Source organism: Stegostoma tigrinum, chromosome 20 (assembly GCF_030684315.1).
Source record: "Stegostoma tigrinum isolate sSteTig4 chromosome 20, sSteTig4.hap1, whole genome shotgun sequence".
Taxonomy (NCBI): domain Eukaryota; kingdom Metazoa; phylum Chordata; class Chondrichthyes; order Orectolobiformes; family Stegostomatidae; genus Stegostoma; species Stegostoma tigrinum.
This window is the reverse complement of record NC_081373.1, coordinates 10,376,418-10,404,039: the sequence shown is the minus strand read 5'-3', so window position 1 is coordinate 10,404,039 and position 27,622 is coordinate 10,376,418. Positions and strand designations below refer to the sequence as shown.

At 39.8% G+C, this 27,622-nt stretch overlaps 1 protein-coding gene across 3 annotated transcripts in view; it reads left to right on the top strand.

Annotated features, from left to right (window-relative positions):
* r3hcc1l (R3H domain and coiled-coil containing 1-like) overlaps positions 1 to 27,622 on the top strand; it is a 154,268-nt gene that overhangs the window by 100,056 nt on the left and 26,590 nt on the right. The window contains exons 4-6 of one of the 3 annotated variants that reach the window (XM_059652998.1): positions 10,140 to 10,210; positions 22,418 to 22,513; positions 26,043 to 26,151. In XM_059652998.1, the coding sequence (XP_059508981.1) occupies positions 10,140 to 10,210; positions 22,418 to 22,513; positions 26,043 to 26,065 (190 nt within the window). In that variant the 3' untranslated portion in view covers positions 26,066 to 26,151. Of the gene's footprint in view, positions 1 to 5,860; positions 5,933 to 10,139; positions 10,211 to 22,417; positions 22,514 to 26,042; positions 26,152 to 27,622 lie in introns of those variants that run through there. The other 2 variants (XM_048551452.2, XM_059652999.1) reach the window with 2 other exon arrangements.

The window sequence follows — 27,622 nt, the reverse complement described above, 5'->3', positions numbered from 1 at the left end:
GGCCTCAACCGCTTTCACCCTCACCTGAGACTTGGCCCGTGGTTAATCCATCACCAGTCATCTGTCTAATGGCAGAGCAGCCTGTGCCCCTCAGGACCATGTTGATTTTCACTTCATGAGACTCCGCTACAGTGCCTTCTGAGGAGATGCCCACTGCACTGCCTTATGTGAGAATGATGGCTACATAGCTGGGTATGGAGGACTGCAGGGGCCAGTCATGCTAATACTCTTGCATAACATGGCATCTTCAGGATAAGTAGAGAACAAAATGAAGTTTGTTTGGGGTTTGTGAGGAGTTGAATAAGAGTGAACAAGTTGAAACTGTGATTGCACAGTAATTACCCACATCTAAATTGCAAATGGAAAATAAAGTGCAGAGTCCTTTACAATAACATTGAAAGGATTTCAACTCTTGTACTTTGGGGGGAAAAAAGGTAATCTTCATTGCTGTCTTCAGGCCCCTGTTGTTTTACTATACCCTGCTTCTGCAGCCTTCTCCAACCCTTATTCAACCATATCTTGTACTCTTTAATTTGTGTTCAGTTTTGCTCCTCTTCTTGTTCTGTTAATGGTCACAAAAATTTCATCTATCCTTCAAACTTGATCTCAGACCCTAGATGCCATTAACCTTTTTCACTACTGGCAGAAATTATCTCAAACCTTATTTGTGAAGCCTTGGCAGAGCCCCTCTGAACACTAACCTATGAGATATTATGAGAGTAAATGTGATACCTTGCTTTCATGAACTTAAGCTCCCACTTAATTTTGCCCTGCCTTCTGTGGAACTGCCTAATAACCAGTTAGCACCCTTCACTTTGTGGCACAACTGTGATTGGTTTTGCTGAAAACCAGGCATTATTACAGACTTTCCTCTACTGTGTTAAAAGACCTTGCATTTCACTTGTGATCAGTACATATAATTTTCTTGTTTGTATCCCATTCAGTCACTGGTCTAATTGGCTTTGTTCAAGGTGTAGCATAGACATCTGATCTGAAATAATTGAATGGTACAGTTAGTAATTTATAGTAAACTATTTTTTCTGTGAATCTGATTTGCATTTAGACTGTAGCCTTCAGGACCAGAGGGCAAAACCTTTCATCAGTACACACTTGAAACTCTTATGTTGTAGTTTGTTTTAATGAATGCAGCTTAGATTTGGAGGTGGATTCTTTTGAAAGTCTAGATAATTGCTCCTGGAGAAAAAGGCCTTCTCATTACAATTCTGCATTAATGTAGAATTCAACAGATATTAAATTCTGACATTTTTAATATTTGAACTTTATTTTTGGCAGGTGTAGTGTATGTTATAAAAAAAGAGATGATATTGACTCTTCATAAATCTACCATTCATCTCCTGAAGATGATTTATTATTCCATGTTTGGCTGGGCTTATTGCTGTGAAGAGAAAAACCTGAAAAGCTAGGCTCATTAACTTGTATCCAAAGCAGCACAAATATTACTGACCATTAGATTGGAGTACTAACCCTTGCCTGGCCAGATAAGCACCAAGGTCAAATAATTAGGACCACAAAGACAGCAACAGAAGCTTGGCTTCAACTCTCCTGCTTCCTATCCATACAATAAAAATGACTTGTTAATAGATCAAGTTCAATTATTTTGTTGGCTTTTAAAAACGCGCTATAAACTGAAAGTCATATCTGCGACTTTGATATCAAATTTTCAAAACTTCATTATCAGGCAGCCTATGTGGTTTGTTTTCTTAAAATTGCCTCCTTTTCTACAATCTTTCTATCTCACCAATGCTTGTCCACCATCTAGAAGGTGCAACTCCAGAGTGTGATGGAATACTCCCCACTTGATTGGATGGGTGTAGCTCCAAGAACACACAGGCTTAACACCATACAGGGGAAAGAAGCCTGCTTGATTGGCATCATAACCATTACTTTCAATCTTCACTCCCTCCCTTCACGGACACTGTGGCAGAAGTGTGCACCATCTACAAGATGCATTGCAGGACTTCATAAAGCCAATTTCAAGAGCTCCTCCCAAACCTGCAACCTCCTCCAGTTAGCAAGACAAGGGCAGCCGATGCATTGGAGCACCATTACCTGCAAGCTACCTTGCTTGCTTGGAACTAAGTCGGCATTTCATCACGCTCTGGGTTAAAATCCTGAAGCTCCCTCCCTCACCGCACAGTGGGTGTCACTACACCACATGGACTACAGTAGGTCAAGAAAGCAACTCACTGACACCCTCCATGTCAAATGAGATTGAGCAATAAATGCTGGCCCAGTCAGCAATGCCCACATCCTATGAATAAATAAATAAAAATCATAGTGGCATGTTAAAAATAAGTGGGAAAATAAATATTTTCCACTGAGTTGAAAACATCAATATTAGTAGGAGCACAAGTAAAATTGAAGTCAACAGAGAGGAGACTGAGAAAAAAGCAGGATGCATCATTGTAAAGTATTTAGTTTTATTTCATACTAATGTGAAATTCTCTTGGGTATTCACTTCCTCCATGTGCAAAAATATTTTGATTTGCTTTTACATTATTACAAGCAGGTAACAAGGTGAAAATTAATTTTCCTGCTTCATTAAGAGCATATATCTGGTACATTATCTGTTGGAATTTATATACTCTACATGGTAAGATGGTTGATGGATTAAGTTGATTTATTTACTTTGGAACCTCCCTTTAAGAGAAACAACTAAGTGAGATCATGAATGACCTGGATCCTCATTCTCTTTATCCACTTTGGCTCCAAATCCTTTAACACCAGGACTGGCTTAGCTAGAAGTCTCAAATAAAATTAGTAAGCTATTATCTACTGTCTGTTTTGTGGTAGACAGTTTCATATTTCTTCTTCCTGTACATTGTGGATTTTTCTAGCCTTTCTCCTGAATGGGGGCTCCGATTTTACTTCAGCAAATCCTTTGATAAGATACCACATGGCAGGCTGACGCAAAAGATGAAGTCACATGGGCTCTGCAGTGAGCTGGTAAAATGGATACAGAGTTGGCTTAGTCATAGAAAACAGAGAGTAGCGGGTGTTTTCCTGATGGAGATCTGTAACCAGTGGTGTTCTGCAGGGATCAATGCAGGAACCCTTGTTGTTTGTAACATACATAAATGATTTGGATGAAAATGTAGATGGCATGATTAGTCAGTTTGTAGATGATGCAAAGATTGAGGGAGCTGCAAATAATGAGCAGGATTGCCAGAGGATAGACAGAATAGAGACAGGCTGAAGACTTGGGAGAAATGGCAGCAGGAGGTTAACCTGGACAAATGTAAGATGATGCATTTTGAAAGTTCTAATGCTAGAGGGATGTCTCCAGAAAATGGCAGAACCTTTAGTATCATCAACATACAAAGGGATTTGGATGTACAGGTCTGTAGTTCCCTGAAACTGGGAAGACAAGTGAATAAGATGGTCAAAGTGGCACATGGCATGATGGCCTTCATTATTCAGGGCAGAGAGTATAAAAATTGCCAAGTCATGTTGCAATTGTGTCGAACTTTAATTTGGCCAAATTTGGAATATTGTGTTCAGTTCTGGCCACACAATCCCAGAAGGATGTGCAGGTTTTGGAGACGATACAGAAATAATTACCAGAATGTTCCCTGATTAGGAGAGTATTAGCTAAAAGGAAAGATTGGACCGGCATGGTTTATTTCCACTCGAATGTCAAAGGATGAGGGGGCAACCTGATTAAAGTTTACAAAATTGTTAGAAGCATGGGTAGAATGGACAGTTGAAGTCTTTTTTGCAGGATTGAAGTGCCAATTACTAGGGGACATGGGCTTAAGATAAAAGGGGATAAGTTCAAAGGAGATGTGACAGCTTTTTTTTTACACACAGGGTAGTAAGTGCCTGGAATGAGCTGCCAGATGAGGTGATGCAGGTGGATACAATAGCAACATTGAAGACAAATATTGACAGATATATGAATAGACAGGAAATAGAGGGATATAGACTGCAGAAAGGCCAAAAGGTTTTTATTCAGAAAGGCATTGTGTTGATGCAGCGTTGGTGGACAAGGGGCCTGATCCAGTGTTGTACTATCACATTTCAACAACCTGTGCTGTAATTGCGTATTGAGGATTCAGGGTTCAACCAGCATTGAACTTAAAAGAAATAAGCTACCAGCCTCTGATATCAAGGTTGCAAGTGCTCCCACTTGAACTCAGCTAACTTGAAAGTTTATCCATAAACGTGTGACTCTTGAACTGTTGGATCACTAAATATATGGATTTATTTGAGCCTTCAGAAGGTCCCCTTATGAAATTTGCCACTTTTGGGCATCCATGTGAAAAAGGTCTGCATCAACAACTTCAATGTGTTTACAAATTGGCACATCAGATTTTCAGAGATAGTTGGAACTGCAGATGCTGGAGAATCTGAGATAACAAGGTGTAAAGCTGGATGAACACAGCAGGCCAAGCAGCATCAGAGGAGCAGGAAGGAACACCTGAAAAAGGGTCGAGGCCCAAAACGTCTGCCTTCCTGCTCCTCTGATGCTGCTTAGCCTGCTTGTTCATCCAGTTCTACACCTTGTTACATCAGATTTTCAACTGTGTTTAGGGATATTCTTCTTTTGAATATTTGCACACTTTGAATCAACAGCTTCCAAGCCATTCCAAACAATGAATTGTTCCTGGAAACTGGTGATTGTTGCAATCGGTAAATGCTGTCATTCTAGGCAGGAGCTTCTTGCAAATGTATGACAGCAAGTGAAGAATTTTTTGGAAATGTGCAGCAGTTCAGTGAATATCCCTAAGGACTGCAGCTTGTATTTTATATTAATCCTTTTACATGAAAAGGCCATCTAAGAAGTCTCACATGAAACAAAATTCAGCAAAAACCTCAATAGAGGAGATGACCAAAAGCTTAGTCAAAAAGCAAAGTTTTAAGGAGTGACTGAAAGGGTGAATGCAATGGCAGAGAGCTTTAGGGGGCGACTTTGAGAGCATTGTATCCAGCAGCCCAAGGAGCAATTGATACTGGTGCAGTAATTAAAATCAGGACCCTTGATGGCAATGTTAAATTAAGTGCAGATGTGTAGAGGCTTATCTAAATAGCTGGGGGAAAACCCATGGTGTGATTTGTAAAGCTAAGACAGATTAATTTTGAACTGTGAAGTAGTAAGAACTGCCGATGCTGGAGTCAGAGATAACACCTTGTGGAGCTGGAGGAACACAGCAGGCGAGGCAGCATCAGAGGAGCAGGAAAGCTGACGTTTAGGGTCAGGACCCTTTTCAGAACTATTGCTGTTGTTGGAATCCTTGAACAAGTTTTGTTTCAGGGGTGGTATTGGATAAAGGACTATTGCCTGGATGATCATTCTATGCATCTGTTTGAATCATGACTTGAGATCTTTAAGGTCACCTGGAAGCAGGATCACACAGAGAGAGTCCCATGATTTTATCACCTCATTCAGCGTTCAATGCAACAAATCAGACCACCTGACCACAGTTAGAGCTCTGTTTTGTTTTTTGCTATTTTTATTTGATTCTTCTATTAATTTTGAGCTGAAAATAATGACTTTGGGACGGCTTGTGTTGAAAAGAAAAGAGCTGAATGTTTGTGAGGTTGTGCCTTGGAGGTTAATTGCACGCTGAGCCTTGATTTAAACTGAGTCATACAGCACAGAAACAGACCCTTCAGTCCAACCAGTCCATGCTGACCATATTCCCAAACTAAAATAGTCTCACCTGCCTGTGCTTGGCCTGTATCCCTCCAAACATTTCTTATTCCCGAACTTATCCAAATGAAACAAGTCCTGGCCTATCCAGCCTCTCCTTTATAATTCAAACTCTCCATTCCAGGCAATACTCTGGCAAATCTCTTCTGAGCTCCCTCTAACTTAATAATATCTTTCCTATAACAGTGACCAGAACTGGACACCGTACTCCAGAAGAGGCCTCTTCAATGTCAATGCAACCTCAACATAACATCCCAACTCCTATACTCAAAGGTCTGAACAATGAAGGCAAGCATCCTAAATGCCTTCTTAATCACCCTGTCTCCCTGTGATGCAAACTTCAAAGAATTATGTCCCTGAACCCCATAACAGATGCCTACTCCCTGGGTAAAGCAATGTGCTTAAGCAGAATTTGGCTATTAATGAGGTCAGTACATGTGTTTTGGTTCCAGTAAGTCTGAAGGAGACTTGAGCAGTTGGCAGTTATTAAATAGTGCCTGACACCTTGGGGAGAGTCGATCAGTCTTAACAGGGTAGAACCAGAAATAAAGTTGTTTCTTGTACTGTTTTGTGACATGGTTCTGGAATGCTGCATGGACAGTATCAAGATTTGAAAGCTTCCAGAAGGCTGAGTTAGAAGGATTGCTGACTTTGCCTCGATGAACTTAGAAGGTGACCCTAACCAACATTACAGAAAAAAACAACCAAGGTCTCCACATTTACGCTAATGAACAGTAATATTGTGAAGGACATTTAAATGATCTGGCGAGTTCTGTTATTTTATTTATTTAACTGCTTCATCTGTCTCTCTTTTCTGTGAATGGAGCTAAACACAATGTTCTGTGTTTAAAGCACAGATGTTAATCAGTTTGCTGTTCTGTTTAATTTTCTGTCTGCAAATGCTAGTTTGTCTTTTATTAAGATGCAAGGCTATTTCTCAAAGTTAGTTATTCACAAAATCTGGGATTGGTTATTCAAAGTCTGATTTTGAATCCCATGAGTGACTATTTGGGGGTCTTTGATTTAATTTTACTGTGTTTCAAATACAGAGGTAGAAAGGCTGCTTTGATTTGGCATATCTCCCTGTTGTAATAGTACTGAATTAGAATGTTAAGATTGAAGCCTGGTCAAGGAACTCAAATGTTCAAACAGAATTGTTTTCATTCATTCAGGAGAATGTGAGAAAGCTGGCTAGGGCAACATTTACTGCCCATTCCTAATTGCTCTGGAGAAGGTGGTGGTGAGCTGCCTTCTTGCTTCATTGCAGTCCTTGATGGAAAGTACACCCAGAATGCTGTTAAGAAGGGAATTCCAGGATTTTTGACCTGGTGCTGGGGAGGAGACCCATCTTCTGTTTAAACACTGGAAATGAGCTCCCAATGAAATTGTTTCTAAGCATGAAGATAGATAAAGTCAGCATATATTGGCAGTTTCTCCTCAACAGTGACTTTGTTGGGAAGTACACACAATTACACATGAGTGGATATTCTTTTGTTTATTGTTGTGATCAGACCCAACAATTGAGCCGTGTAACCACAATTGGAGGCCAGTATGGCCAGGACCAGTTTAAGGAATGCATATTCTTCTCTCTACTGGGTGTCTAAAACCAACTGGAATTTTACAATGTTCCAGTTATTTTTGTGGTGATTATTCTCTTGCTATCAATCCACAAGTTATCAGATTTGTGAATTCAACCATCAATACCTGGCTTGCAATTCTATTATTCTGACCTCCAAATTATTGCACCCTCTTTGAGGCATGTTAGAGTAGATAAACCTCATGATCTGCCCCTCTCAAGCGTATTCCTTGAACGTTCATTACGCTTAATTGGCCTTTAAATAACTGAGTATATGAGGCTAAAAATAGTCAGTTACCTGGAATCAAATGAACTTCATACTTTTAATGCCAAGAGATATAATAGCTATAGTTTGTTTTGTTGCCAGCATTTAAGTATTCTATGATATTTATGTGGTAGCAAATTCCCTTTGGTTCAGTATGACCTTTTACATTCCCGATGTACAGGGCAAAGAATGGTATAAAATTAAAGAAATTGGTTTATTAAGCTGTCACCAGAAGGCACTTTAGTGGACAATGTTTTCTTTGACATTATGTATGAAAGAGAATTGTCTCTTGCTGCCCTTTTCACTGCTTTTCCTGAGGTATAGCAATTTGAAACTCATACTCATTTTTCTACTGTAATTACTGTAAATATTGGTAAAAGTGTCATGTGTTTTGACTGGAACACCGTGGTCACCATTCATCACCAGGCTTGCATTTACTCAGAGCGTAGGTGTTGCTGATTGGCCAACATTTAATACCTGTTCTCACTTACCTTTGAGAAGGTGGTGGTGAGCTGCCTTCTTGAACCACTCCAGTCCATATACTATAGGTAGATCTACAATGCTGTTAGAGAAGTAGGTCCAGGATTTTAACCCAGCAACAGTGCAATGTATTTCCAAGTCAAGATTAGCTTGGAGAGGAACTTGTAGATGTGTCATTCTCATGTATCTGCTTCCCTTGTCCTTCTAGATGGAGGTAGATGGGTTTGGAACGTTCTGTCTAAGGATCTTAAGACTGAACCATTTCGGTTTGCCTGATAAACAACGGGAGACAAATCTGAGGATGTGCGCTTCAGTGCTAGACCAAAGTAATCACTTAAAACCTGCTATCTCCTTCTTTTGAGTCCTCTTGTCCATCTTGCATGAATATGAAAATGCAAATGAATTCAATGGGGTGAACTTAATGAGGCTGTTCCCTCTGTCAGAAAAGTATAGCAAAGAAAAAGCGCTCAGGCTCAAAAGTGGGAGGTACTACGGAACATTAAAGGGATATATAAAGATACGGAATGCTAACAGTTAACTTTGAATCGGAAGTTGAGTTAAATCACAAATATACTACAAGGGGACATGAAGGTAATCTAGGAAAAGGCAACAATAGTAATGTCAGCAAGCACAAATTGTGATTAATACCTGGAATGCCTGGTTGGATACTGGAGGCAAAAGCTTTCAAAGCACTTGAGCTTGTTAGCTAAAATGATGGAGGGGAGTACAAATTTAAATGCAGAAGGACACTTGGGGTGATTTGGCATCCCTTATCAATAATAAGTACTCACCTTTTGTGACCTACATTGAATGTTGACAACTTTATGCGTAAGCTTGGTTATGCTGTGGAGCTTAAAAATGTTGACTTGGTCTTTAGATGCCTTGTCTGAAGAATCCTCAGTAAATGCAATAAACTGGTTCCCATTCACAGCCCGAATTGAAAGTAAGTTTGACACTCCAGTGCTGAGTTAATAGAGACCTGTCCAAGGTCCTGTTCTCCTTTCCAGAGCAATGTTAGAAAAGCCCATTCAAAGAAGAGCAGGAAATTGTGTTGATAACATGGCCAGCATGCTTCTCTCAATTAAATAAACCAAAAATAGTCCATTACTTCATTGCTGTTTTGTGGAATATTGCCACACACAAGACAGCTGCTGCCATCAATGGATGCCAGCTGAAAAGCCATTCATTGTGAAGTGCTTTTGAGTGTTGATAAGGTGCTATATAAATGTAAGTCTGACTTCCTAATCAAGCTACATTGTATGTTGCAAAAATTGTACATCATAATGGTTAGGGGTTACAAATTCAACATTCAGTTGTGCAAAATTAATTTCTAAATGCCTTGTAATTATGCCATTACTTAAATAATCAGATTCATTGCTGTCACAGTGTATCACTTTGTTTTATTTGTGCTAGGAGGAAGATAATCAGATTTGACAATTCCAGCTGTATTGCCATGCCTGTGAAGTATCATATCTCTCTGTTGCTAATTACTTCTTTTCACGTCTCCAAGGCTTATTATTTGTGATTTCTTTTGTTTGAAATTGCTTCCCTTCCACTTGCTTTGTTTATTTTTTCACCCTGTGAAGTATATTATTGGCTGTTGAGACAGAGTTTTGGTAACTGTATACCCAGGCAGTTTCAAACCATCCCCAATGATTCTACCCCTGGGAACTTGTTTTGTGGGGCATGATGTCCAAATTTCAATTCGGCTTGCTCTTTATATCTCCCAACTTTTCTACCCCTCTTGTCTACCTTCTTGTCTATCCCTCACTTCTAGCTGGGTACACTCTCACTGGCCCCATCGACTGAACTATACTTTGACTAACTGTTTGTGCCTCTTCTGAGTTTAGGCGGTCAGAGTTAGCAGGAGATGCATGAACACACACGACCATGGCTGACTTCCTCTTCCTAATGCAGGGCACCACGACCAATTAAACTGCTAAGTTATTTAGTTAGTAGTTTTGTGCAAACAAATCCTATAACTCAGCAGCTTTTGATCAATCTGGCTCGGCTACAGGCTGCCTCTGCTAACAGATGCTGAAAAACCTGCCCCTTTTTTTTTAATCTGCTTTAATTTTTGCAATTTTTGATTTTAACATCTATCTCAATTTTCTTTGCAACTGTATTCTTCTGTTTTTTGGTAGGAAGAAAGGATTCGATATCAAATGGGTGGATGACACACACGCTTTAGGCTTGTTTTCAAGTGCAATTGCAGGTACGTTTTTCATTTAATTATCGTAAGCTCATCCCAAAGTTGCTGTCTTTTCCTATACAGCATCGAGCAACACTCTTTCGAGTTTGGTATATTTAAAATAATGTATGTACAGTTAGTGATAACATTTTTGTTTGACTCTTCCAGTTCAATGTGAGAGTCCCAGCTTGAATTCAAGGTAGTAATGTGATACTTCCCAGCAATTTTAAAGCTTTCATGTGGTGCCTTTTAAAAATGGCTTCCAAGATCTCCCATTGCTGAGTTGCTTTATCTTGTGTCACAGAGGTCTAAAGCACAGAAAAATGCTCCTCGGCTTATTCAGTATGGGCTAGTCAAAAACAACCACCTAACTCTTCTAATCCCATTTTTCAACACTTGGCCTGTAACTTTAGCATAGCAAGTGTGCGTCTAAATTCTACTTAAATGATATGAAGGTTTCCGCCTCTATGAACCTTAGAAGCAGAGAATTCTAGATTTCCACTACTCCCTGGGTGAAAATATTCCTCACATCACATCTAAACCTCCTGCCTCTTCCTGTCTACCCTGTGTGTGCAACTCATAATTGTATCCATCTCAATCATGTCCAGTCTCAGTTACCTCTGTTCCAAGGAAAACAACCTCTCTTCATAACTGAAACTCTCCAGCTCATTGCACTAGCCTGATAAATCTCTTTTGTACCCCCTCCAGTGCGGGCACATCCCTCCAGAATTCCAGAATTACAATACTCTAGCTGTGTCTTAACCAATGTTTTATACAGCTCCAGAATCACCTCCCTGGTGTTAATTTCTCTGCCTTGGCTAATAAAGGGCAGGTATTGCATATGCCACCTTGACCACTTTATCCACATGTCCTGCTACCTTCAGGGGCAAGTGGATATGCGACTAAGATCCCTCTGGTATTTGGTGCTTCCCAGTGTCCTACCGTCCATCATGTTTTCACTTGTTTGTCCTGCAGACGTACATCACCTCACACTTATCTGGATTGAATTCCATTTTCCCCGATCAGCTGATCCAAATCCTACATGTAACTGCAGCTTCATTACGTTATGCTTTCCATTCCTGCTGCATTAACACATAATCCTTATTTCTCCTCATGTCTATTTTCTCGTATTGTTCTCTCCTACCTCTCGTAAGGAGGTGGAGGGATTTAGAGAGAAAGGGGAGCTTTGCATATTTGAGTTACACAAACTTGAGCTTATATTCTAACTCTTAGTCTGTCAATGAAAGGATGCTTAAGTTTGTCAGATCCGACATGGACTGAGCAAGAGGAAATTGGATTGAGAGACTAGGTATTGCAGTGGGAAAATAAATCTGAAGCTACATGAACTGAGAAGAAGCAGATGAAGGACTGTTAGTATGAAAGGGAAAATAAAAATTAAAAAAGCACTTCAACAAAGATTACATCAAAGTCATGTATAAAAGAACAGTGGAATTATATATATTTTCCTTTATTCCCTTAATGGGTTTTCATTTTGGTTTTATTTACTATATTTTTTAAACTATTCACTTCTATCTCATTATTGAATGAGTGTGTTTGAGTGCATGTTCAGTCTGTGCCTTTGAAGTGTAAATGTAAGTGAAGCTCCCAGGAAGTAAACGTCCAATAATTTGGAAGCTTTGTTAATTTTATAGGTGGTTATTTCACTGCACACTAAGAGCACCCAGCTGGTATCTATTGATAATTGGAATGAGCCTGATGTTTAAATAAATGTTTCTGATTATCATTGTCATTTTTTTGCTTTTTATTTCTTTGCAAGCACCATGTGTAAGATGACCAATGTTTCCCTTGAAGAGTTGTCTTGCACTTGTCAAGCTGAATGATGTTGATGGAACATGCTTTCCATTTTCTTGTTCCATCAAAGGTGAATTTGCGTTGTTGGAATGCCATAAACGGAATAGTACTCTTCCTTCCTTCAACAGCACTCATTTACTATAAATAATCTATAAACAACCCATCCACATGTTTGAGAGCCATATGAATGGCATGTCTAAAGCAAAATCAGGTTCATTCCCTGGAATGCTAGATCGCCAGCCTAGATTATAGCAACGACAGAAAGAGCAGTAAATAGAAAAGAGAAACATAGAGAGATAGAACGTTTCTGTCTGAACACTGCCCCTTCAGACCATTCCTATAACGTGGGAAGTGTTTTTTGGAACCAAGAACAGATGTTAGCCATTTTGACCTTGGACCTGTTTCATCATTCTGTCTTATCATGGTTAACCCAGGCCTAAGCTCTATACAGCTGCCTTGATTCCTTGTTCCTTGCTTAACAAATCCATAAATCTCAGTTTTGAAATTTTCAATTGACATCCATCTTCAACAGCTTTTTGGTGAAGAGCATTCCATTGCAATCTGTGCAAAGAAGTGCCTCCTGACCTCACCCTGAATGGCTTTGTTCTAATTTGAAAATTTATTCTCTTGTTCTGAACACTCTTCAGCCCAGATCTCCCAGCTCTACACCACCCCTGCAGCTGTCATAGCTCCTTTAATCATCATAACCATCTCAATTAAGTCACCCATAGCTCATCACCAATGGAGTAAAGATTCCTGTGCTTCCCCTGCCCCATCAACACTTACGCATCCCAGACATCAGTTTCTCTTCATCTGTACCAACCAGAATTTAACCAATTTCCACAGCTGTCATCCTTGTCATATTGATTTAGATGGAACTAAAGTGAAATGTGACATTTTCTTTTCTGCAATTCCCATTAAGTCAGTGTATAGAAGGAGGAAACTTGGCTTGTATACAATCTGCAAAGTCAGGCTTTAGAACCAAATGAGCACTAAGGCACACTGACTTCAGTCCTCCTGCAGAGAAGCATTGCTCCAATATACAATATTATGATTATGAATGTAAGGTAACAGATGGCTGTCAGGGATCTGCAAAACTATATTTCAGTTGGATGGACATAAATTGTGACAATACTGTAGATTTTGTCACAGGCATACCTTCATTCCTTCCTCACCGGGTGGCCTGAATAGTAAGTGGAGATGCACTGAGCCCTTTATTGTCTGAAATCATCTGCGTTATAAGACCATGAAATACAGCAGTAGAATTAGGCCGTTCGGCCCATTGAGCCACCATTCAATCATGGCTGTTATGTTTCTAAAACCTGCTTTCTCCCTGCAACAGTAAGACCTAGGCAAAAATAAAAATCTTAACTACAGACAACCAAAAATACTGGTAATGCACAGCAGATCAGTCGGAGAAAGATTTGCTGACATGGCTGGATTCTAAGCCATCTATAACTCTACAAAAAGACAAAACGAGCTGGCTGTTTCCCCTCAAGTAAAGGAATGCCGAGGGAATCAAAGAATCGTACAGTACAGAAGTAGCTGTTCCACATATTGAGTCTGTACTGCCAAAAATATTCTGTTGCCACTAGTCTCACTTCCCTGCACTTATCTTCTAGCCTTGAATGCAATGACACTTGAAGTGCTCATCCAAATACTTTTTAAAGGTTGTGCGGCAGTCCATTCCAGACCCTCAGCCCTCTGCATGAAGACTGTTTTCATCAAAATTCCCTCCCCCTTGTTTTCTGTTCATTCTGCATTCTGTTCACCTTGTCCATGCCCCTCTTATGTTATACCCTTGTATCAGTTAGCTCTGAACTTTCTCTGCTCTAAAGAAACCAACCCAAGCTTAGCCAGCCTCTCTCAATAGCTGAAATGCTTCTTCCCCGGGCAATATCTTGGTGAAACAAAAACAAAAACAGAAGTTGCTGGAAAAGCTCAGTAGGTCTGGCAGCATCTGTGAAGAGAAAGCTGAGGAAGGGTCACCAGACCCGAAACATTAATTCTGATTTTTCTCTTCACAGGTGCTGCCAGACATGCTGGGCTTTTTCAGCAACTTCTATTTTTGTTCCTGGTTTACAGCATCTGAAGTTCTTTTGGTTTTTGTTTAGCATCCCACACACCAAGTCTGGGTATGACATAGCCTGCTGTTACACAATAGACAATAGGTGCTGGAGTAGGCAATTCGGCCCTTCAAGCCAGCACCTCCGTTCATTATGATCATGGCTGATCATCCATAATCAGTATCCTGTTCCTGCCTTATCCCCATAACCCTTGATTCCATAGGAGCTCTATCTGTCTCTTTCTTCAAAGTATCCAGAGGGTTGGCCTCCACTGCCTCTGGGGCAGAGCATTCCACATATCCACCACTCTCTGGGTGAATAAGTTTTTCCTCAACTCTGTTCTTAATGCCCTACCCCTTATTTTTAAACTGTGTCCTCTGGTTCTGGACTCACCCATCAGCGGAAACATGCTTCCTGCCTCCAGATTGTCCAATCCCTTAATCTTATACGCCTCAATCAGATCCCCTCTCATCCTTCTAAACTCAAGCGTATACAAGCCCAGTCGCTCCAACCTTTCAACATATGATAGTCCTGCCATTCCGAGAATTGACCTTGTGAACCTACTCTGCACTCCCTCAATAACAAGAATGTCCTTCCTCAAATTTGGAGACCAAAACTGCACACAATACTCCAGATTTGGTCTCACCAGGGCCCTGTACAGCTGCAGAAGGACCTCTTTTCTCCTATACTCAATTCCTCTTGTTATGAAGGCCAGCATGCTATTAGCTTTCTTCACTGCCTGCTTTCATTGACTGATGTACAAGAACACCTAGATCTCGTTGTGCTTCCCCTTTACCTGACTTGACTCCATTGAGATAGTAACACTTACCCATGTTAGGCACTAACAGTCCCCGTTAACAGCGATTCACCCTCCTAGCCAAATCATTATCAACTCCTTTGTCTATCTAACTGCTCTTCTCTCTCTTTGGGATCTGTTGTCACCTATTGTTTTACTCCCTCACCCCTCCCCCTCCCTATCTTCTGCATATGAACCAACATTTTCCCAGCTAACATCAGTTCTGAAGAAGGATCACCTTTCTTAACAGATGCTGCCAGACCTTCTGAGCTTTTCCAGCAATCTCTGTTTTTCTTCCTGATTTACAGCATCTGCAGCTCTTTTGATTAATACCCTGGTGAATCTCCTTTGCGTTCTCTCCAGTGCAGTCACACCTTTCCTACAGTGTAGTGACCAGAACTGTGCACACTACTCCGGCTGTGACCTAACCAAGGTTCTGTACAGCTCCAACATGCCAAGTTATCCTGGATCCCATGAACCTTTACTGCCTTTATCAGTTTCCTATGTGGGACCTTGTCAAAGACCTTGCTCAAGTTATGCCTTAGTTGAGATCTTTAAAATTCTGAATAATTTTAATAAGATTTACATAGACTTTCAGGAAAGTGCAAGCATTGTTACTAACTCTAGAGTGCTTAAATATCACCTTTTCACAAATTGGTGTGGAAAAAGAAATTCTGGGAAAATTTCTTTACCCAAAGAGTCATGAGTTCTGCAACTGAAAGGAGTAGCTGAAACCAGTAAGAAAGGTTTAAGCAAAGTTAGACAACATTTGAGGGAGAAAGAATTGGAAGGATATGGTAATGGAAGAGTTGAAGTAGGGTATGGCAAGGCTGATTTTGAGCACATTTGTACAGACCTTTTGGGCTAAATGGCTGTATTATATATAGACCCCAATAAACTTAACTCTGTTAGACTTAGACTGACCCGTTCCAGCATACAGTGCCATCCTCTACCATCAAACAGTATCAAGCAGAATATTCCTATTGCTGTAATATGCTTACTGGAGAAGCCATGAGCCCTCTTGAATTCGCTAAAATAAAGTAGGTCTGTTTAACGTAAAAAATAGAGGAAAGCATCAAGATAACAAATTTAATTTTCAAGTCTTGTTCATGATGTGATAAAAAATTCCCTTTGCTAAAACTCTTAGTAAACCTGAATCTGACTCAGTGTTCACAATATGATTTTTATGGGACTGTATTTACCTCCTTTGAAGCTTGCAAATGCTGGAACAGAAAAATCTTGAGTGCAGGCTACAGAATATCTACTTAATATCTCTGCTTTTGGCTTCCTGCCCTCATAAACAATACCCTCAAACATCTACCATATGATTAAATCTCACATCAGTTGAAGCCATCCACCCTGCACCTCAGTTACCCACTCCATGATAACCTGTTCAATCTGTCTACTGTGTGCCTTCCATTTCAGTGCCTCATGGAGCAACCTTCCTGAACAAGATCTACCAGAGATGTCCTTTCAAGGAACTGGAAATGTGTGAACTCAAATTGTATCTTCAGACAACCCAGTTTATTGCATTATTTTGAATTACCTTTGAACTGCTTTGGTGAGAGCAGTCCTTGCTAGACAGGTTCAGGCCAAGTCAGGGCTCCTGCACAGCCAATCTTCACTGATGGGACCTCTGCACAAACTCTGTGCAGTTGTGGAAACAAACTGTACTGCACATTACCAAGCAGCATTCCCTACGGGAATAGCTGTCACTTGGCTTCAGTATTTCTCATTCAATAAACAAATAAAATTCCTCCCAATGGGTAAAACACGTGGCATACATCTTGCCTGAATGAAGTCTATTTTAGAATTATTCTCTGATCAATCAAAATCAATTTCATACCTTACCTAATATCTGAAGGAGCCAGTATAATTCCTGGTTTTCTTAGTTTGAGAACTCCTCATCACAAATTCCATTTTTACCAAACTGCAAACCTGTTTATTTTCTGTAAGTTTAAAACAAATCATTTGCATTACAGACCAAGTAGCTGGTTCCAACTTTAGAGGCATCCATTCTTCATGAGTTTTGAAAATATATAAAATATATTTGAAAGCCCACAAATAAAGCTTGCTAATGCTGGCATTCTCTAACAAGGCAGCCTATCCTGCAGACAATGATTTTAAAGTGACTACCAATGGCCTTAAAAGTGATATTAACATATAGTTACGATAATCTGAAATATGATGACTATTCCTGTCAAATGTCAAAAAACCTATGTTACTGTTGGACACGCAACACATCTTTCACCCAATGTCCCAACTAACGTTCTCTCTTAACCTAAAGAGGTTGAATAGTCATTAATAGTTCCAGGGATGACTGTGTGCTGGATTTTCCCACAGTTGAGCATAGTAATTCATTCTGAATTAGAGCCATAGAGTTATGTAGGATGGAAACAAAACCTTCTGCCCATTAGTCCATGCTGACCATGTTCCCAGACTGAAGTTCCACAAATAGCATGGTAATGACCAGATAACCTCTTGGTTGTTGGGTGATTTGGTTAGGACACCAGTGAGACAACTCATCTTTGAAGTTGTGACAAGAGAACCTTAATGCCTATCTGAGAAGTCAGATGGCTTAACACTTATTTTGTAAAGCATTAGCTCTGACATGTCTTTTCAGCTGTCTGGAGTGGAACTTGAAACTATTAACTTTCTGACTCAGAAGGTGCTGCGGCCTGAGCAATATTTGACTTTAATAATACTCAGTTCAAAATTTTTACAATGGTCACTGCTGATGACAGATGCTGTTTATTATTAAGTGATTGCAGAGTTTATCATGTATAGACTGTTCCACTGGAATAAACAATAAAAGGAAATTGAGAGAAGTCATGGGAGCCTATGATAGACATTTTACTCAAGGGAAAGTTTTCACTTTCAGGCTAGGCTGATATGATGCAAGTACTTTTTGATTTGTCCATAAAAGTCTCATGAAATGAATTTATAGCAACTCCATTAGATTGCCTCTTTGTCTCCTTTACTATTTTGAAATTAGACCATGTTTCTCTCCTTTCATCCTTCTGAGTCTTTTTCTGTATCCTCTGCATAAACTTAGCATCACATACATAGCAGGAACCCACTGACCTATTAGGAATAAATGACTATATCCATGCAATAATACATCAAACTGATGTATTAAGCAGGTATTTACTTACAAGTGTGAGCAGTTATTTCACTGCTTGCACTTCCAAAGATATCTAGAACCTGGGTTTTCAATAACCACCATTTGATATTGACTCCCATTTCATTTGGTTTCTTTGAGCTCTTCCTGTGTACTTGAACCAAAAATATGGACCGCATGCTTATGCGCCCCAGGAAGTTGTCCAGTGTTTCATTTCTGAAGTGATAGTCAGTGCCTTCAATTACTGTAAATGTTTTACATAGCACCCCTGCGAAATGGATATTCAAGCTGCATTTAGTGGTTGAGATTCCTCCTCCTCTTCTACGGAACTGTAGTGGAAGAGCCGATGTAATTCAGATGGCCGGAAAATAGTTGCCTCAACACCTGAGTGGCCAGCATTCTGGAGGAGAGCAAAGAAAATGCTGTGAAGACACTGAAGCTCTCCTTGAAGGCTGGCGGCATTGACATTAGTGATTGATGGCAAGCTCTATCTAGTCATTCGAAATGGTGACAACTTCCCCATCAAGTTGCATTGCACTTTGAGTATAAATACCTCATTGAGAAGGCGAGCAGTGACAGAAAGGAAGCACAAACAGCATGCCGGATTATGTTACATCACAGAGTGCCCTGCCCCATACGCCCAGACTTCAGGTCTGACTCAACATGTTCCGTTGCAGGAAAACCGAAGAGCTGACTAGGTGCCATCCTCAAATTAAGGAACAACCAACAATTATGTGGATGTTTCTGAAGCTCCAGTTGGCTTTATGTCCCACAAGTGTTGGCCAGTATTTTGTGCCAGAAATAGGCATTCTGTCTTTGTGAATAAATGCAATTTGCAGCTTATTTTTACATGAAGGTGTCACAGCTGAGTGCAACCCATTCCCAACCTAGCAGATGCATTTACCATCGTGATCTAGAATGAAAATCTGTTATTTTCTTCCCTGCTTATGACAAGTGCACTGTGGCCAGTTTTAGTGTTACAGCTCAATTTGATGTACAATTTATTTGAGTGTGATAATGACTAGTTAGCCAGTTGATGAAGGATGGCACTGGAACCAATCTTTACTCAGTTCAGTTTTATTTACAAGTAAACATGATAAGCATCCAATATATAAATGTAGTTTAGTTGCATACTAATGCAACCAAACTACATTTTCTGTATTTTCACATATGTACTTGTGAGTGTCTCAGTTAATGTTCCTCTTTCCCATACATCCAAGTAATATGCCATTAACAGTGAGGGTTCGCCATTAACAGTGAGGGTTCTCCCAATCTCAATCTATATCTTCAGTGGAAAATTATTAGAGATCCCAGGAAAACAAATCATTCTTGGGATCTCCACAGAGGTCACTGCAGAAGATTAGAAAACTCCTGAGAAACACTATAGACTTGGAGGGCCAGTTGATCTTTGTCTGACTTTCAACTTAGCATGTTCTGAAATAAGTTCTTAGTGAATGAAGTCCCCTTTTAGTTCCTTTGATATTCCTCCAGGGTAGGAGAGTTTGGGGGATCAGTGACAGGTGGAGCTGTTGGAATATTTGTCTCTTTTTATAATTGGACATCAGGAACTAATTACAAAGAATTGTGGAAGCAGATCTGTGCTGCGAAATGATTTGTTAGAACATCCTATCTGGCACTGCTGTGCATGATGCACTTTTCAATAGTAAATCATTTTTAGGACTGAATTAAATATGGATAATGAAATGCCTTCGCACACTCAGCAAATGGATTTGTCTCCCAGCCAGCAATGTTTGATTGTTATCAGCACCTGCATTCTAGAAGGCTCAGGAGTATAGGTGATCAACATCTCTCAAAGAAAATGCCGTGACTTCTACTGAAGGTTGAAACTCATCTCATTTAAAATACTATTAGTGACTGGTGGTTGGAGGGATGGGGGCGGTGCAGAAGTAGTAATAAAGAATAAGGGGATAAGTGAATTTCATAAGATAGGATCATTTAATGCCAAGGTAAAAGTAAGTTTGAGAAAAAAGGAAGTGCTCATAATTATATGACGAATTTCACAACCACTGGACATATCTAGCAGCTTTGCATCTGATGAAGAACTTTTTGAAGTATGGTCAATGTTGTTAAGTAGGGATCATATGAACCATATTTTGGTCATGTTTTCATGGGATACAAAAAATAACAATATTGGTTGCCTTGCGAAGATTGTATCAAACAGGAAGGATGGGTTTCCTTTTAGATTGAGATGGTATGCAAGACTATTTAACCTGAATTTTGGATTTTGGGACTGAATTCACATGTGGGCCAGACTCGAGCAAGACAGTGGCAGATTCCTTCCCCAGTATGCCACTGATGGAACAGTTTTTATTTACAATAATACAGCAGCTTTCTCTGTTAAACTGTGGTTCCTTCCCAAAAGTTCAAGTCATAGCTTCTGGGTAACGAATACTGTTCTGTTACTGGTACATACTGGGTGTGTACATGTTTTACTTATAAATGTTGGAGAATATTTCTTTTTATGTTTGGGGTACAATTTTTCCTCGCTTTGAAGGGATTGTCATCGTGTGGAAATTAAAGCCTCTGGTTTCAGTTGTTTAAAGCCATGTGTACAGCTGACATTGGAGAATCATCTGGGGGGAGTTACTAAGCTGGAGGATATGAATTGATATCAGCAGCTGAATTGATATTAGCGCTGTGGGCTTAATAGCCATTTGTGCTAATGTTAGTTTTTTTCATATTGCTTGATCCAGTGACTCCTCCCAGGTAGTTTCTCTGATTTCATCTTGACCCTCTTAATTTAAACATGACGGTTCAAACAATAAGTTATCAATTTTTACAGTAACTTCCCTTTTCATGGAAAGGTTTTATCCTAACATACAGGCCTTTGAATGTTTTTTGTTTACATTCATGGATGTGGCCATCATTGGTTAGGTCAGCAGTACTGCCCATCCTTAATTACCCTGGAGAAGGTGGTGATAAAGCTGCCATCCTTGGAGTGTAGGGGCATCACAGTGCAGTGAGAAAGGGAATACCAGCATTTTGACCTGGTGATAGTGAAGGAATGGCAATGTACCTCCAAATCAGGATAGTATGGGAATTGGAGGAGAACCTGCACATGCTGTTCCCATGTAACCCGTTGTCCTTGACCTTCTAGAAGTCACAGATTTGCAAGGTGCTGTTAAAGGAATCTGGGTGAGTCACTACAGTGCAGTCACATCACTGTTGCTACTGTGCATTGGTAGTGGATGGAGTGAATGTTGAAGGTGAGGGATGCAGTGACAGCCAAGCAGGCTGCTTTACCCCGGATGGTGTCCAACACGCATCTGGCTTGTGCCTTAGAGATGGTGGGGAAATGGAGGTGAGGGACTGCAGAGTCCTTAGCCTCTGATTTAAAGCCTTTGTATGTAGCATTTATGTAGCTGGTCCAGGTGGATTTTTGGTCAGTGGTAAACCCTAGGCTGTTGTTTTACCACTGCTGAATCCTCTTGAAAGTCAAGAGGCAGTGGTTAGATTCTTGGTTGATTAGGTTGATCATTGAATATATCTGTTCTACACTTCATGCAAGATTGCATGGCACAGCATACATGTGTATATAGTTACCTGTCAAACACTTTCATATATAATAGAATCACTTGAAACACAGTACTGGAGCCAGAATTTGATAATTTTTAATTTCTGTGTTTTCCCAGTATGTAGTACTCAACTAAGTGGCCTTATGGAGCAAAATTTCATTTTGACAACAAAATAACTCAACTAAAATGACATGGAATAATTTCCCTTGGTTTACACATCCTTGCATGTTCTAAGATATTGGAAACAGTGGTAGATCCAATATTCATTGCACAATAACAGCATTAAGATCATCATAAGATTATATTAAGATCATCATAAACCTGCTTTTGCTTAAATATAAACTAGGTTTATTGGCTTTTCTGGGGAAATGTTGATAGGCCTAAAGTTTGTTTCCCTCTCACTAGTCATTCATTTTAAAAAAATTATTTGGGCCTGATCTATGACTTGTTTAAGTTCATAGATGTTTCAGACTTTCTAGCTTTAAGCAATGTTCCACATGCCACGCTGTATCTCTCTTTAACCTTTGCAGCCTCCTCCACATCCAACCAGGCAACCAACCAGTCATTTTACTTTTTGTTGTTATTTTTCCCTCAACTCTTTTTAAATAATGCTTTTGTTTTTGTGCTGAAGTTGTTTTTAAACAGCTAGGATGAAGAGACTTTTCTGTTAATTTGGTTGCATTTTGTTCCAGATTCAAGACGTTAGCTCAATCCCATGAGACATTAAATAGAATGTGACACTTTGTTGATATTTTCCTCCATGTGTTTGTTGACCTTCAGAATCTACTCATCTCTAGGTGCTCAATACAGTTAATTAGGATAGAAATGCTTTGCTTAGCTGTATTTACTGCTGCTACTTGAGACACAATTAATCGTGGCTGTTTTCTCACATCTCTGTAGCACGTGATGCGATGAGTACCAAGCATCCAATGCTGAAGACTCGACCTTTATCACAAGCGTCTAGATCGTCGAAGGTCAAGGCTAGAAACTGTGCAGGTGAGAATAGAATTGTAATTGCGGTCACTTAAGCCCTTCACACTTTGCTGATTAAAGATACAATTTAATAATCTGACCCACATTTGTCAAAAACAGAGTATAAAGCGAAGCTTGTAATCTCTTGGCATGGGCCTGAGCACTCCCTGCAGTGGGAGTTGCTCATACTTTTCAGACTGTGGTTATAAGTCAAGTTAAATAATTATCAGACATGAAATTATTCTTCAGCATGTGCACTAATTTGGACCCGTTCAAGATCCCAAATGTGTGATCACCCAAAGGCTGATTCCTTCTAGCTCCCCTTGTGTCTCTGCCATACCCAGACTTCAACAGAGAACTTTTTTCTTTCCAGGCTTTAAATAAGCTGTGTTGCATGTTTGCATTTGGATGCCATAATATCCCTTTCCTGACAACTAAACTGAAAAGGAACATGAGCAAGAGCAAGTGGTTTTCAGTTGAGGTTAAATTGGCCCCAGTGCCATAAGCTTAGGAACAAGGGTTAGAATCTCACTCTGGTTCCAATTCCTACTGCTTGATGATTGGAATCTCTTCTCCAACTTCTTCACCCTTTCTCTGTGTGTTACGTGCTGGCTGTGTTGTCTTCTCATATTTTATTCATGCTGATAATGCCAGTTGACTTTTGAAATATTCCTACTATGCTCCTTCAAAGCCTCATGTATGCTACAAATTAGCTGCTTAAAGTTTCTTCCACTCTGCCTTGCTTTTCTATTGATTTCAAGACCCATCATAAAGGTTCCATGCTTTAACACGTTCATTCCCATGTACTTAAATCTATGGAATTCCTTACTTCGCCTGTTCTTCATTCCTCTGAGGGCCTCTAATATTTTTTCAAAATTTGAAATAACTAGGCTCTATTATATCTGGTCTTCTCTCTCTCCGTTTTTTAATCTATCTTTCTGGCACTTGAAAACTTTTACAATAACAATGTTTGAATCGGAAAGGGTTGTCATCTTCTGAAATAAGCCTGTGTTTTAACAAATAGTTGTTCATTCACTGTGCATGGAGAACAAAATAAAATTCTCAAATACTGGAAGCATTCCATGTCAGTCAGCAACTGTAGAAAGAGGGAGGTTGGGATAACACCTCAGATCAACGACCTTTTGTCATAATCTGTTGTTTGAACTTAAATGTATATAGCACCATGAATATTAGGAGAGTGCCAGGTGCTTCACAGAGGTATTATCAAACAAATTTTGAGGCCAAGTCACATAGAAGACACTCAGGCAAAGGAGAAAGTTCTCCAAGCCCCCTTAAAGGAGTGGAAAAGCAAGATGTTTAGGAATGGAAATGTACAACTGAGGGCCAAGGCAGCAGAAAGCACAGTTGCGAAATCAAGGAGTGGTCATACTTGAAGATGCAAAATGCCAGATGCTAGACTTGAGGAGTGCAGAGATCTTAGTTATAGGGACAGATTACGGACAGAAGCAGGATGCCATGGGGGAATTTGCAAACAGGAAAATAGTTTTAAAATTGAGGTGTTCCTGGATTGAAAGCCAGTATAGGTCAGCGAGTATATGAATGACATGTTAACAGAATGAATTCGGATAAGAACAACAAAGCTGATACCAAAGTTCCCCCGCCACCTCTCCCTTGCCTATCCATTTGAAAATTCACATACCTCTGAATATCTTGTTTGTAACTCTGATCTTTTTGTAATCGTATCTCCGTGATGGTTATGCGATCATACCCTTTAACCTCCTTTCATTTATTTGTTTCTGAATACTACATGCATTTAAGTAAAGAACTATTACTTTTGTCTTTTTACCATATTTACACTCTTGATCTTATTTGCTTTTTCTTTAATGTTCGAGTATCTGTACTTCCCTATTCCATTCTGGGTATCATTCCCTAAAAATCTACCCTGCAATGCTGCCACATCCTTTTGCTTTGTAAGCCTGTATATCCCCTCTCCCCAGCTCTCCTGCCAACCCCATTTCAGTTCAAAGTCCTGTTTACAGCCAGAATTATTTGATTTTCCAAGACACTGTTCCAGCATGGTACAAGTGAAACTGTCCCATCAGAGCAGCTTCCTTCCACTCCAGAACTGGTGCCAGTGCCCCCATATGTTCCATAAAGAGAGAGGTTGTATTTCTTGCCTTATGACCTTGGGATGTCTCAGTGTTTTGCAGTCAATAAAATGCTTTTGTAATAAAGTCACTGTCGTACTGCCAGTCAGTGGGGCAGCCAGTTTGCCAATAGCAAGGTCCCACAAGTCATGTGGTGATGACCAACACATCTGCCATTCTGTGACATTAGCTAAGAACTGCAAGTCGGTCAGGAAAACTGGGGGAAACTGAAGCCCCTTCCTCCCACACCAGTTTTTTAGTCACAAATTTAACTCCTTGATTTATTTACCTATGTTGGTTTGTAAATTGCTCAGGTAGTAATCCCAAGATTATTACCTTCGAGGATTTGCTTTGTAGTTTAGTTCCTAACTATTCAAATTCTTTCAGCAGAATGTCCTTTCTGGAAGCTAGTGGGGAGACTGCTGGAACTTCTGTTTTCAATTACAAGCATTTGCTTTACTTTGTGGAGGCAAATGTTCCAATACACAGTGACACCAAGTGATTTGGGGTAGAACTAAAATAAACTGTGTACAGTCTGAGCAGTGACACCTAGTGATGAGTTGCAACTGGGCTAAAAAAAACTGCATTCAGAAATAGTGTCTTTTGGTAGATTATCTCCCTGGTGATGACATTCCTGTCACTTTCAAGAGGCTGTTGTCACATAGATAGGTAGAATCCATTACAAAACACACTGCTCATTTGATTTATTTATTGTTGTCACATACTGGGATACAGTGAAGTGTCATTTGCAGGTTGATCCACGTGAATCCTGAAAAAGGAAGAAATTAGAGCTAAAGCTGTGCTACCTGTCTTGTGTTCAGGTGTAGTCAGTGGTAAAGCTGTTATTGCAAGTCAATATGAAACATTCACTGACAGTTGTTAAAATTTCTATTGCTTCTCTTCCCCAAATTTCCATGTTGAAATGTATTCAATAAAAAAGAAAGTTATATTTCTTGTGTTATGACATTGATATGTCCCAAAGCATTTTGCAGTCAATAAAATGCTTTTGTAATAAAGTCCCCTGTACTGTCAAGAAATGGGGCAACCAGTTTGCCCATAGCAAGATTCCACAGTCGCCTGACGATGACCCAGCCTATCTGTTGCTTCGTGATGTTGGTTGAGTATTAAACATGAGCCAGGAAAACCAAAACTCCCATTTTTTTCTTCAAAATAGTGCCATTGAGTTTTTCATCTACCTGGGAGAGCAAAAGATGTCTGTTGATTGTCTCATTTGATGCGCTGTGCCTCCAACAGGACTGCACTCCCTCAGCAGTGGTCTAGTGTATCCACCTAGAGTTTTGTCAAAATCTCAAAAGCGGGTTGTGACCTCCTATCTTCTGAATCAGACATGGCTAATATATCATGAGATGCGGTGTGTAAACTTTGATCTGTCAGTAGTGCGGAATACAATAATATAGAAAATATCTTGTTTATCTTTCAATCAGGTTATTCCTGTATCCAGACATAAGGAATGTTTTGTGGAGCCCAAGCCTCAGTGGCTGTCTACATTTGCAGTTCACTCTTGCCCCTCCCTTGAATCCAAGCAGAACAGGATCACTTGAAGAATAGGTCAACATTTATAATACAATCTCATTTTTTAAATGAGTGTAAATAAATCAGTTGCACATTTCTTGCATGATGCTTTATTTTAGATTTGCAGCATTTGTGATTTTCTTTTGGTTTAAGAGAAACTGGTGTTTAACGGCTATGCTGAATAGATTCCTAATCAAGATAACTACTTTTTGAGCCGCAATTGAAATTGTAGTTTTATTGTTCTATTAGATGGGTCTTACTATAATAATCCTGTCATTGAGAGGTACATAGGATTCTCCAGTGTGCTCTAACCGCGAGGCAACAGCTGACCCTGAAAGGCAGGTAGCTTACATATTGCTAGGCATCAGGAGTTCATTATTTCTCCACAATTCCCTTGCTTCCACGTCAACTGCTCACAATTTGTGTGAGACATTCATAGAAGTTGAATTCTTTAGCTAAAATGCTAGATGCCATGATCAACCCATACCTTAAGTGCAGCATTCATATTCTACCCGAATGGAAATTTATGTTGCAATTTTATTTTTCCTATATGTTCTTGTGGTGTGGGTAGCATTGACATATCTTTGCTAATTACCAACCTCAGTTGACCCGAGGAGGTGATGGTGAGCTGCCCTGGACTGTTTAGGTCCTTGGCGCCCACAGTTTGTTTCAGTAGGAAAGTCCAGCAAAGATGAGAGAATTCCAATATATGCCCACTCCAGGGTAGTGTGAGAGTTGGAATTGATGGTGTTCCTGGGATATCGCTGTCTTGCAATTCTTCATTGTTTGACGTTACAAGGCTGGCATTCACTCTCAAATCTTTGAGGTGCTGCATTGCATCCTCTAGATAATAAATGCACAAAGCAGCCAGAGTGAACATTTGTGGAGGAGGATATGAATCCTGCAGTATTGCAGATTACAGCAGAAAATAACAATTAGCAATTGATGATAATGCCTCATTAGAACTGCTGCGTGAATATGACATTAAATTTTAAATCATTCACAACATCCCACTCATTGTTGTGCATGCTACAGTCTGATCCAGTAGAGTTTTATTTGAGTATGTGAATTTGCAGATGGGTGTTCCAGTGTGTATTATTTGTGGCTGGTTTTTGAAAAAATAAATGCTGCAGTGCTGCTAGGATTTGGCGATCAAAGGTGGTTCCGCTTTTGGCAACTTTTATTGAGTTATGTGAACAATGTCTGGCAGATGTGTTTATCGAAGGAAGGGTGAAAATAAATTTGAATGTGCCTGTACATGTTCCACCTTTCTCCGAAACCCTAAAAAAAAAGTCAGAGACAAACTTTCACAGATTATATGGTAGAATACATCGAGTGAGCTAAACTATAATTTTAAAAAGAAATGACAGCAGAAATAAATGTTCAAAGATAATACTCATGCTTCTTCAAATACAATCTAGCGTATTAACATGACAGATTTAGTGACCTCCAAGCGATAAAATATTGCTTTGCTAAAAAGAGATTAAGATTG